Source organism: Pelophylax lessonae (genome assembly GCF_965119305.1).
Source record: "Pelophylax lessonae genome assembly, chromosome: 7".
NCBI classification, from domain to species: domain Eukaryota; kingdom Metazoa; phylum Chordata; class Amphibia; order Anura; family Ranidae; genus Pelophylax; species Pelophylax lessonae.
Window position 1 is genome coordinate 126,953,132 of NC_138774.1, and position 13,739 is coordinate 126,966,870.

At 39.2% G+C, this 13,739-nt stretch overlaps 1 protein-coding gene across 4 annotated transcripts in view; it reads right to left on the bottom strand.

Moving 5' to 3' along the window:
* Positions 1-514: 514 nt before the first annotated feature.
* Positions 515-13,739, bottom strand: part of FGF13 (fibroblast growth factor 13) — a 635,343-nt gene continuing 622,118 nt past the window's right edge. For all 4 annotated transcript variants that reach the window (XM_082263492.1, XM_082263491.1, XM_082263494.1 and 1 more), the window contains one exon: positions 515-1,912. In XM_082263492.1, the coding sequence (XP_082119618.1) occupies positions 1,776-1,912 (137 nt within the window). In that variant the 3' untranslated portion in view covers positions 515-1,775. The remainder of the gene's footprint in view (positions 1,913-13,739) is intronic.

Here is a 13,739-nt window from a genome sequence, read left to right on the forward strand (position 1 = left end):
GTAAGCAGCAACTTTTTTCTATTCTTCCAGTACGACCGATATTTTTCAATTCCAGCAATTCACAAATCACAGAGAAAATGTTTTTATTTTTTAATATTTATCGACCTTTGTTCTTTTATGTATAACAATTGCAGAGATACTAATGGCAACATTTATTTGATAGATAAATGGATACTGTTCAGGGATAAAGTCTTCTGCACTACTTTTTATGCCACAGCAAGAACTTTCAAAATAATTCAAATGCAAATAAAAAAAAATATACATTTTACTTTTTACAACTTCTACATTTGAACAACAGAAAAAAGACAAACAAATCTAGTTGAAGGAAACATATTTATTTTACAAGTGCACAATCTGCTTCAACGTAAACAGGATCCTATTAAAAATAAAATATATGATAAATTCAAAATTTAAAGAAAATATAATGACTAAACATGTAAACAGTAATAATGCATAGCCTGCTTTAAATTCTTTATATTAGAGTAATGGGTGAAAAAAAAAAATAATAAAAATAAACACAAAGACAAAAAAAAAAAAAAACACGTGTTAAATGACTGTGATCTTAAAAATCATACAAGTTGAATAAAAATGTTTTCAGTGCATTTTTGTGTATACAACAAATTAACAACATGTACAAGATGTGAATCTTCTTGTCCATAACGTAATTCAGGAGAGAGAGAGGAAAAAAAATGAACATCATCTAATGCAAACATGTCATGCACCTTGAATCCAGTTTTCTTTCTGTCCATGCAACAGATAGGAATACCTATTTGGAAAACGTATTCAATTTTAAACATTTTGAATAAATAGCAGGCACAGGTACCTGTTATGTAGACACAGTTTGTCCAAAATGTCTACAACTCTTACATATGCCATACATTGAAAAAAGGACTTTACAAATAAGACATTTCTTATAAAAACTTTCACCTTAATTCCACAGTTTTTTTTTTTTTTGTTAGAAAAGAAGCCACAACATTTAGAGAACATCATACACAAAAAAATGGAATTAAGAGAAAACGACATAGATGGATTATGGCATCCGTAATGGGTCAACTGCTTGGGATACGATTTTGTGTCTACGTTAATGGGCTAACACTATAATCAGGATACTACAAAGATATATAAAAAGTGAATATGTTAGAAGTCACAGGAACACTGTTTACTTGAGCCTGAGGGGTAACCTCAGAACTGACCTGATTTTCGCAACGAAAGCCAGCTTTGAAGAACCGGTTCAGAAAGCTGTATGTGTTGAAAATCAAAGTGTTGCACTTTTCCAAATTAATAATACAATATAATCAAGCTTATATATAAAACTGTAAGCCAATAAAACAACAAGTTTTACATTTTGTATATGCTTGCCCCCTATAAAACATATAAGCAGTAAAATTTTTCTTTATAGAGCAAAAGTGGTCTTTTATTCTTGGTTGGAAAGCAAAACTCTTATCAGCTTTAAGGTTTGTTGAAATGTTTTTTTCCCACAAAGCATAGGTGATATAAACAGAGAGCAGGTTATGTCCTCTCCTTGGTTTATTCCACTGTATGTTTTGCTGGCTATCCTGGTGCCTTCTGATTTGCAAAAAGCACATTCTAAGATTATGGAATCCGCACACAAAACCCCATGATCTAATGGCTGACGTGAGTGACCTATGCAAGTTCGGTGCTTGTCCTGAAAAATCGAATATTTGGATGAAAGACTGCTAGTTAGAATTCAACAGCATCCAGAGGTAAGGTTCCATTACTATGTGCTCCGTAGCCTTTGTCTTGCCTGCAGCTGGCTACGTTGATTCGTGGTGGCTCATAGTTTTACCACCATTTAATACTCCTGAAACACTTCTACTTTTGGTTGGTGTTCCACTTCCAGATCTGGAAAACTCTGTGAGATCATGAAGGGAAGGTTCTTTGTACATAGCCACTGAAAAAAAAAGTAGAAAAAAATGATTAAAGCAGATATAAAGCAGAAAATAACAAGTATCAGCAAATTTAATAAATATACAAATTACAACCCTTTAGTAAAATAATAAAAATAGTTTGACAAATAGAATTTTTTTTAGAATTATTTTAGAAGCAATCACATGACTACTACTGGAAATACACTGCTGATTCTAGGCGGGATCACTCCTGAACCATCCCCAAACAAAACCTCTGATCAGGTGCAAGCCCAGCTTGCATGCTAAACAATGGAGAACAAAGAAAAATCTGGATGGCTGCATATGGATGATCCACTTTTATTGCAGATAAAATCCAAATCACAGGAGATGCCAGGTACAGTGGGGGACAAGAAGGTAAACACGTTTCACACAATAACCAGAGTTTATTCATTACTTCTACTACTCTTGTCTTTCATTTTTCCTGGTCAAGAGCTGTGGGTGAAGAAATACATTGGCGCTCCCCTCAATGTCATCACCCACTTTAGGACCCCAACTTATTGCTGTAGGCGGAGTGAGATAAGTGAATAAAAACCCTTTTCACTTTCTGCCTACAGTGATTGGAAACACTGTAAGTCACTAAAAAGGAGGGGTTGGACTGGGTATGGCATGACCTGGTGGGAAAGACCAGCCTCCTCCTCCAAGGTGACCAAGCTGCAATACTAAATTTGGAAGAAGCTGCATCACTGCATTGCTGAGTTAGGCTCTTATCACTGTGGTGGCAGCACTGAGCAATGGGTGACAATGGTGTTGGAAATTTAAAATGCTGTATACAGCTTTGCACCCAATAACAGAAAGCAATCTACAAATGGGCCATGCTTCAACAGGAAGCAATATAGACACAATAAAGATGGCAGGTTGAACGGGTATTTTTCAGTATTGTAACAGGACAATTAGAAGCTACTTAAAGTGGACATCCACCAAAAAGGGAAAGTTCTACTTTAATCAGTCCTCCCCCTTCCTATGCCACATTTGCCATGTCATTTTTTTTTTGGGGGGGGGGGGGCGGCAGGTACCTAGTTTTGACAGGTACCCGCTCCCACTTCAACTCGGACCACCTAGGCGATCCGGGGGGAAGTTCTCATCTCCCCCTCCCTCCCTGCAATCTTTTGGGACATGTCACAGGTCCCAGAAGATTGCCTAAACATTGAGGAGGTGCAGCACAAATCGCACATGCACAGTGCGCACTCAGCTGTTAAGCTGCAAGCTGCCACAGCCGGATGCCCACACATGTAATGCCATTGCCGAGGAGCGGGAGAGAACCAAGGGTTTGAATGTCCACATCGCTGGATCCTGGGCCAGGTGAGTGTGTGTTTATTAAACATCAGCAGCTACACTTTTTGTAAAACACAAAAACAACTGGAACTATACTTTAAAGCTGAACTCCAGGTTTGAGTTAACTTTATATGGTTTGTTTGGACCAGCTTCACTAATTTAATTCACTAATACATGCACCAACTGAGAGTGTTCTATAAATTGTATGTAACATCAGATACATACAATATACAGCATTGTGTTCCACAAGCAGGACTTCACATCCTGTACCCAGAACAAAATCAAATTGGGCTGAGCACTGTTCAGCCATTACCAGAAAGCCCTTTTTTTTGTTTCCTCTGAGGGAAGGAGGCAGGCAGATGACATTACAATCTCCATGTTAACCAATCAGAGAAAGCCTTGTATTCATTGATAAAATACAAAGCTTTGTGTGAATGGCTGAGCGGCGCTTTGCCCGAGTTGATTTTGCTCTGGGGAAGAGACAGGAAGCCCCCATACCACTGCTGAAACATCGCTGTATACTGAATGTAGCTTATGTTGCACACAGTTTGTACAGCACTGGGAGTGGCCACATGTATTAGTGAAGACAATAGCTCATTAAATCAAACCTAAAGTAAAGCTGGGTATACACATTCATACACAATGATGTGTGATGCAGGGATCTCTCCCACGGAGCTATGGTATTCTGACAGGGGGACACACCACCACCAGAATACACAGTTCATGATGCCAAAAGAGGGCACACAAGAGGGCACTTCTAAGTGTAGCAAATTACCCATTTATTTATTTAAAAAAAAATGCAAATTAGCCACTCACATGAAATAGGAATAAAAGTGCTTATCAAGCTTAAAAGCCATCATCCATGAGGACCTGGATCGTCTGAAACAGATCGGAGCAACACCGCCAGCATCAGGTGATGCACAAGCTCAATGCTAGAGAATACATCAGCTCAGGAGCAGCAATGCCTCTTTCTCCAGCATGTCATAATCAATGACAGGCTTGAGAAAGAGGAATTGCAGTCATGTTTTGTGTAACCACACCCTCTCCACACCCTTCAGCGCTTGATATCATCGGCCAAGTTCCCAAGCTTTTAGACTTGCTCCTTAGCTGACTTATCTTCTGGGTTTAAGCTTGTGCATCTTCTAACACTGGCGCTGTTGCTCCCATCTGCTTCAGATGACCCAGGTCCTCATGAATGATGACTTTTAAGCTTGATATGTGCTTTTATTCCTACTATATTTGAGGGGCTAATTTCAATTTTTACTTATAAATGATTTCATTTCCTGCATTGACAAGTGCCCCATTGTCCCTGCCTAGGGTCCCCCCCCCCTTCTTTGTCCTCTCTTTAGAGGGGGGGGTGACTCTAGATTGGTCCCCCTGCTGATGCAGATGGCAGACCCAGTCACATAAATTATATATATATATATATATATATATATATAAAAGCACATGCAAAACACATGCATAAAGAATTACTTCCAAACTTCACAACTTAGCAGCCATTGCTTTTAAAGGTTAAGTGCAAATACAAATTTAGGTTTCCCAAAAGCTAAAAAATTCACAGTGAGCAAGATTAAGAGGAAAAAGCTGTGCAAAAAGGATATATTAATCAATAATTACATAAATAGTCTGCAGTTTGATATTTCTGCAGTCCTTATGTATAATTTAATAATCTCACATCAGTACCTAATTTAAGTCACAGTTATCTTGAAGGGAATGTTTTTACCTTGAAGCAGAGAATGCATTATGGTAAAAATAAAAAAAAATAGATAAAAAAAGGTACTAGGTTCACAATATACTTCCAATCCAATTTGATAAATAATCTATGTTACTATGGTTTAAACTAGGTATATTTATGCATATAGGTAAATAAAACACTCTGCTGTGTACAGTATAGAATGTCAGTTCACAGAAGGCAGCTATTTTTTCAGACAGAATGTAGAAAGTGAAACAAGTTTTAACACCTGCTGGGAGATGAATGAGCGTCATTAGAAGAACAGGAGGCTCTTGAAGTATTGCCAGAATTAATGGTCTTGCTGGTAAATAACGCACCACAATGTTAAATCGAAAATAATTAGAAAAAAAAAAAACGATGCAACTACACCAAAACACATTTCCCATGGACTAAATGAATTTTATTTACTGGGAATTAGGAAAAATTTAGCAGCTGTTGTATGTACTGGAATACAGAAATAATATCATCTTACTTGTAGGAGATGTACTTTTGCTATAATAAATTGTTACAAAAACACTGTTACATTCCAATGACAGAGACATATAATATATAGAATAATAATTATAATACTTAATTGTGACTTACATAATCATAAGGGAAAACTATAATGCTTTTCTTCTCTTTTTTTTTTATTTGTCAAAGTTTGTTTTTATACTGTTTTCTATATTTGTTTAATATTTTTTTACTATCTATTTGAAATCTTTACTTAAGCAGCAAGTTTTTTTAGACTCTCTCTCTTTCTCTCTCTCTCTCTCTAACTGAAAATTTGTATGGAGCCACATGATGTAGAGAGAGGGAAAGGAAGATGAATCCCTGCCTATTCATTTAGCTCTGTGTAATTTGAGTTTTGATTAGGGATGAGTTGAGTGTTCAGTCTAAGGCTCCATTCACACCTGAGCATATTGTTTTCAGGCGGTTTTTTGGGGTGTTTTTAAGGCGTTTGGGTGTTTTTTAAGCGTTTTTTGCAGGTGTTTGAATGCAGGCATTGACATCTGACCAAAATGCTCGTAATCTGCCAAAAAAGAAGCTCATGTACTTTTTGAGCTTCAGGCATTTTGCTTCAGGCAACAAAATGCTCATTTGTGAACAGGTGCCATTGAAATTAATTTGATTTTGCTTGTTGGGTATATTGGAAATTCAGAGATGAACATTCAATGGTCTGACATGTGGCCGAATACTGAACTTTTGGGACGTTCATTGGGAATAGCTCTGCCAAACATTCCATAATGCATTACCAAAGACATTATTAGCCAAAATCTAAAGCCTAGTACACATGATAAGAATATTGGACGAAATATCGCCTGTTTTTTTGCATGCTAGTCTCATCAAAAAATGAATAAGTTACTAAAGTTACGAACAATCTCGTAAGACAGAATACAGCATGGGAAGTGATGTAATAAATTGTATTGTACTGTAATATATTCTTTCATTTCTGAGTATGTGTAGTCTTGGTCTCTCAATTTTTTTCGTACAGATACTACACTAATTACAGGAAAATCATTTGTTCTGTTATGTTACGAGAAAAATTTGCCCGCTTGTTCCCTTGGATATTTTGTAACATGAACTGTCATGATCGGCTCTCGAAAACTGTGTAATTATGAAAAGATTTCTCCAAATGCTTTGTTTTCGTCTGATATTCTCATCACATGTACAAGTTGTAAGTTGCATTCTTCGCTATAGCAACCCTTTGTCATTGTGTTAGGAGTTTAGTGAGTGACAGGTGACAGCATTGCAGGGTTATTTAGTGTAGTGTAGTGTGCGGATACTGATTTGTGCTCTATATTGTACTTAGTGTTATATATAGTGCTGTGTATGCTACATAATTTCACTTTGTGTGGCTAGGGAGAATGGAGTGTAAGTCCACCTGCATTCACCAATAGTCCTTGTTAGGACTATTTTTTGTGTGTCAGTGGAAGTTTCTTTTGCTGTGTTGCTTCTGCCCCCTTTTTTTTTTTATTTTGAGGTATTTCTATGTATTTTATTTTTTGAAAGGGTCAGCAGCAAAAGTAGCACTGGAATCTGTTGGAGATATCACAAAAACTGCTCATTGTACCATTAGAGCAACACAGATTATTGAGGTGCTGTTTAGTCCACCAAAGCACCACTTTCCCTTCATACAGCTCTTCCAAAAACTGCAAGGTGACCAATAGTGTAGCACAGTTTACCCACTTTTGGACCGGAAGGTTTCCTCCCTTAATGACCAGGCCATTTTTGCGATATGGCATTGAGTTACTTTAACTGATAATTGTCATGCGACACTGTACCTAAATAAAATTGATGTCCTTTTTTTCCCCACAAATAGAGCTTTCTTTTGGTAGTAATTGCAATTTTTATTTTTTGAGCTATAAACAAAAAAATGCGACAATTCTGAAAAAAAACATATCCAATAATGAAAAAAAAAAAAAAATCTAATTTTTTTATTATCATTTTTGGTCAATATGTATTCTGCATATTTTTGGTAAAAAAAAATCCCAATAAGTGTATATTAATAGGTTTGCGCAAAAGTTATTGTAACTACAAACTGGGGGAAAGATTTATGTCATTTTTATTTATTTTTTTTTTTTTTACTAGTAATGGCGGCAATCTGCAATTTTTAGCGGGACTGCGACATTGCGGCAGACAGATCGGACACCTAACTGACATTTTTGACACTTTTGGGGGGGGGGGGCAGTGACATTACTACAGTAATCAGTGCTAAAAATATGCACTGTTGCTGTACTAATGACACTGGCAGGGAAGGGGTTAACAACAGGAGGGATCAAAGGGTTAAATGTGTCCCTAGAGGGTACTTTCTAACTGTGTGTAGGATGGACTTGCTGAATGAAAACAGAGACATGTGTTCCTAAATAGGAGGAACACAGATTCCCTGTGTTCATTACTGACAGAACAGTGGTCTGCCGTGTTTACAATAGCAGACCGCCATTATGTCTCCACGGGGAGCTATCGCGGCTGCCGGACCCACTGATTGGCTCCCCCTGTAGCCAATCAGCATGTGCACGTGCACGTCTCCACTAGCGGTCCCGCAAAATGACGTACAGTTACGTAGTTTTGCGGGACAGAGCCGACTTGCCGCATTATATGTCCTGCTGGCGGTCAGCAAGTGGTTAATAAAAAAATATGTATTTAAAAACAGTACAGGGTCGACTCCCAGGATGACAGTAGTGACAGTCTTGGCCCAGATAGGCTATTGAAAAGATGCCGCATGGGATCGTGGAGTAGTCCTTGCCCCAGCGGCGGCTTTGTGAAACAGGAAAGAGGATGCTGTGACCACAAGCTGTAGTGGGCCAGTTGGCACCTGTCCAACCACAAGATGAGACAACCAATCGGAATGTGTTTCAGAGGCTAGTCACACCTCCTTCCTCAGACAATCATAATATCATATCATAATAGGTTCACATTATCAGCATCATGTCTGGCAGGCCTACAGGGAGGGGCAAAGGTTCATGTGCAGTCTCTGTGTCCACAGGCCAAAGAATTGGTCATGGACATGGTACATCTTCTGCAGGCAAGGCATTTTTGTCATTTTTTTGGGGGGTGCTGGGTGTGCTTTACAGCCAGAGCACACACAGGAGATGGTGGAGTGGCTAACCAAACCTTCATTGCCTTCATCCAGGTGTAAACTAGCTTGCAGTCTCCTGCAGCTGCCTACTCTTCCACTGCTACTCCTGCTAATGCCTCACCAACCAAAACAGAGGAGACTGCTGTATTATTTGAGCACACCATGAGCCACTTGCTGCAAGTGGATTCCAAGGCAACTAATGGGGTCCAAGGTTGAGGAGGAAAGTAATGGGAGCTTAGAGGGATGGGACACCAAGCAAGAAGAACCAATTGGAATTGATGTTCTCACAACCACATTATATTGCCATTTTGGCTCCATCCATGAGGATGGGTACTCTTTAGAGCAGAGGTGGTGATCTTGTTGAATATTCGGGAGAAGCCCAACCCCAGCAAGGCGGAATGTCATCCATGGACAGCTTGCCGACAAGTGTAGGAAGCATCTGTCCTTTTCCACTGAGTGGCAGAGCTCCACAGGTGCAGGGCACTGTTGTGCCCAAGTCTACTCCCTGGGGCTCTACTGCGTGGGTCTTTTTTGCACTTGTCTAGCAGATCACACTATTTTTATCAGCTCTTCCTCCAGCATATCAAGGGTGGCAACACTATCGGCCATTTGGATACATGTTTGAAGAGACATCAGGCCTATAACCATGCAGCTTATTGGGAACAGCATCAGAAAGCTAGGCATAAGAAAAAGGGATGCACTTCTCCTCCTCTTCCACCTTCCTCCAGCAGCCTCCAGTGATAGGAATGACAGTATATCAAGGGGTGTCAGTGGTCTACCCTATGGCTCCTCCAGCAGGAAAGAGGGTCTGCATGTGACCTTACAGGGTAGGGAAAATCAAAGTTTTGCTGCTCTAGATGCTAGAGTAAAAAAAAAAAAAACAGCCCCCCCCAATACCCAGCGCCTAAATGCCCCCCCCCCCAATACCCAGCGCCTAAATGCCCCCCCCCCCCAATACCCAGCGCGCTTAATGCCCCCCCCCCCAATACCCAGCGCCTAAATGCCAGCTTAGCCAAGTTGCTGGATTTTCAACTCCAAACCCCCTTTGGGGGGTTTGCAGTCTGTTCTGTACCACATTGGCAGGTTCCTGACGGCCATTTCTTCACCTGTAAGTCCATACTTGCCCTTCACCATCATGTGGAAGGCTGAACCCAAGGTCAGCAGCAAGGTCCCTGTTACCATAGACACGTGGTTCAGCAAGTATAAGAAAAGATGCTATATATCATTCACGACCCACTGCTGGACTATGCTGGCAGTTGGAAAAATATGCAGGACAGGGCACACTGCTGGAGCTTGTCCAGCTGCCCTGTGTCCCTACAGCTGGTGGTGGCAATGCCAGAGCTGTCCCCTCCACCTCCACTCCCGGAATTCCCTCTTCTACTGAGTAGTCATCTGTTCGACCTACCCCAATTTAGCATTTAAGAGGGTATGCATTGGCATAAAGATGTCACAGTGCAGCAGCTGGTATGCCTAGGGAAAATGAGCGACACTTGGGTAGAGATTCTTTCATCTCTACAGGAGAAGGCCCAAAGATGGTCAATCCTGCATTAACTTACACCAGCAATGGTGGTGTGTGTGCCAACAGCATCAACCTGCAGTGGTTGTTCGATGGGTACTCTGGGTTACAAGATCTTCTGAGGCAAGCCAGAAGAGTTTGATGCCATTTCGGGTGGTCCTGACCAATCACTGTTTGACTAGGTGAAATTCAGTAGAATACTAAACACTAAACTGCCACACACTAGGAGGAACTTGACTTTCACCATGGTGCAGCAGCTGCACATTCAGCAGAGTACCATCAACGAGTATCTTTGCAAATACTGTATGGCAAAAGGACAGGCTTGGGGGTGCTGGGCTTCTTTCCCTATGCCAGTGACTGCTAATACAAGATGCATGCACTGTATGGTCACCACTTGTAAAAGCAACAAAAATGACAATACATGCACTAGTGACAGTGTACCAATTGTGTTCCTGCTGGAGCACACTGTGTGGCATCCTGGACAGGTCACTTGAGACAAGATGTTCCTGAGCCTCCTGTCTATGAAAGGAGGAAGGCCCCCTAAATATATATACCCCTGAACTATTGGGTCAAAAGGATGGAATACTGCTCAGAGTTTTCCCAGTATGCAAATGAACTGCTGGGCTGCCCTGCAGCCAGCATGATCTCTGAACCTGCATTCCGTGCTGTGGGGAGCATTGTGACAGACAAAAGAGTGCATCTGTTCATGGACACTTTTGACCAGCTGACATTTGTGAAAATGAACCAGTCTTCGATCAGCAGCAGCTACCAAGCCCCTGCTACAGATGCTGGTGATGAAATATTTTGGGGCTATAAAAATGTTTTTTTTTTTTCTTGCTGCATCCCAAGCTTCTCCTTTTATGGCCACGGGCAATGGCAATTAAAAAGTGACACCCCAGATTTTTTTGGCAGCTGTTTCAGAATTGCAAATTATGTTTCTTTTATTTAAAAGGGTTCATCCCCTCTCTGCTCTGAAGGATTTTATATGTGGGGATACAATGTTTGGGCACCAACAACACTCCAAATATTGAAATTTGGAAAATGCTCCCTTTAAAGTAATGTGGTCTAAAAGTGATTCCCTAATTCAAAAGAGGCCCAGCCTCACTCTTTACCTCTGAAATTCTGGCGCATGGGTATGTGTATGCATTAATGTGCATCAAATCGGTAAATAGTTATATAGTGTGTTCTAAAAAATACATGTTTTTTTGCAGGCTAAAATAGGTCAAATCTCTGCCTCCATATTTGCCTTATCCCAAGGAGAAATAGATTTTCATTATCAGTGTGAACCTAACTATAGTTTCCTTTCTTTTTGTTATATCATATCTTCAGAAATATACTGTACATCATAATTTAATTATATAAAGCTAAATCTGCCCAGTCTGCCTCTCCAAAAAGGGTATAAAATGTGTGCTGGGAGATACTTTTCTGCATGGAAAAAATATGAGTAAGGTGCAATCTACTTGCTCTCTATCTGTCACAATTAGAAGACAGCCTGAAAAGGTTTAAAAAGGTGTCCATCAAATCTCTAAAATGTCTCCTTCCTCACTCACTGAAAAAGGAAGCCCTTTTTTTAGCCAAATTGCTGTTTGTTACTCTCTCCCTCTAAAAGCTTTGATAATGAAGGCTTTAAAGTTGTGTTGCAAAGTTGTATGTTCTTTCTGTATTTGGTGTCTAAAACAAGACACTGATATACAATTTCCAAGTGTAAAATGCCTGTCTCCTCTATCTTTACAAAATTGCAGACCCTCAAGTGGTTTGTTAGCTGTGTTGCTGAGCTGTAGGTTTTTCCCTCCTCCGTGTGCAAAAAACACACTAATTAATTTTTTCCTGATGCTAAATGCATGCTCAATAGCTTAGAATCTGTAGTCTGTCTAAACAGGCTTTTTAGATGTGGTGCAAACCTGTATGCTTTTTCTATCATTAATGTCCAAAAAAAGATACTCTTTTTTCATTTTTGCTAAATTCCTGCTTAATCCCTTAGAAACATTGGCCTGTTCAAAAAGGCTTTTTAGCTGTGGTACAAACCTGAATGCTATTTCCATTGTCTGTTTCCAAAAAAAGACACTATTAATATTATTTTCTTTTATGGATGCTAAATGCCTATTTAATCACTTTAAATTTAAGATGGTCCATACAAGCCTAATACCTGTGTTGCAAAACTGTCACATTTTGTCCACATTTAGTCTTTAAAAGAAGACACAATTTTAGATTTCCAGGTGCAATCTGACAGTTCTCTACATCAAATAAATTGTGACCCTTAAAAGGTATCCTTCAAAACTGATCTATTTTTCAATCTTCAAACTTGGAAAATAGTTATTTCGCTCTGGAATAATGTAATAGCAATACGACATTAAACCTTTACAATTGTTTAGGTTTGCGATCTGAAGAAAAAAACATGTAGGGTTTGTTGTATTTCCCCTATGACATACTGTCCAGCTAATCAGTTCAGTTTTTCTGGCTTATGACTCTAGGAAAAAAAGCAAACTTTAATTTATATATTAGAGGGAACAAACCTGACTAGTCCTTCAGGCTAGTAAAAACACTTACACGGTGTGCTGTGAGTCTGTTCAATATTTCTGGCTTTTTAAAAATATATATATATATATATATATATATTAGTAAAAAAATTCTTGCTTAGTGGGCAGTAAGTCTCTACAAGATGTAGGGTTGTGGTGTTTGGAATATCATAATTTAATTGTTTTTTCTGGTGCAGCTCTGCATGGTAGCCAATTAGATTCTAACTTTAGCTTGTTCAAATAAGCTTTGACAAGAAAACCTGGTAGCTGACTGGTTTCTATGCAGAGCTGCATCAATTTTTTATCTCTGCAGTTTTAGTAAATCAACACCAATGTATTACTGATTAGAAGACCACAACAAGCTATGCCCTGAAACTTGTTTTGACCCTGTTCGACAATTTAGATGACATTGATACCTTTGGGTTTTTATTTATTTATTTTTAAGTATGTACCTGTATTGTTTATTTTGCTTCCAAAGCTCAAGACTTCTACTGCTAAACAAACAAAATCAGTCGTTTTTGCAAAAACTACCTACAACAAATTTATTTTGGGGTAGAAATTAATCATATGTTGCTATTGTGTTGCTGATGCTGTATGTAAGCCAAGCAATTATGTAAAAGTAAAGTTAATAATTAGACATGCAATTTATGTGATGTCAGAATATGGTGTGGCTAATGCTGACCTTGAGAGTCATTAGATTCTTAACTCCACATACAGTTGTGGGACATTATCTAAGAATGTTATTTAAAGTATTACTAAACCCAGGAGCCTGAATTTACTTTATCTGGTCTTGCACAGTACACAGAATATGGAAATGCAATAGTTTTAGTAAATATAAATGGCTAAATACCTTTTTTCATCAGTAGTCTATAGCAGTCTCGTGACTTCTATCAGTGTCTGGATAAAGCATGTAAGCAGAGTTTTTTATTCAGCTCTGATTATCCAATCAGGCTGCAGGACCCATGGTCCTCTGTCTGGACACTGATGATTGGTCCTGTGCTGATTACATGCACCCTCCAAAAAAAAAAAAAAAAACCTCTCTAGTAATACACATCAAACTGAGCATGTGTAGAGTGCCCCAAAGGCTCTGTTCTATCAGGAGATGGAATGGGGTTAGTGGAAGAAGGGGAGGATCAGAGAAGACAGGATCAAACAGCCTTTTTAACAATTAATTAACCCCTTAGGTCCCACAGTGAGTATAACAAGCATGCTT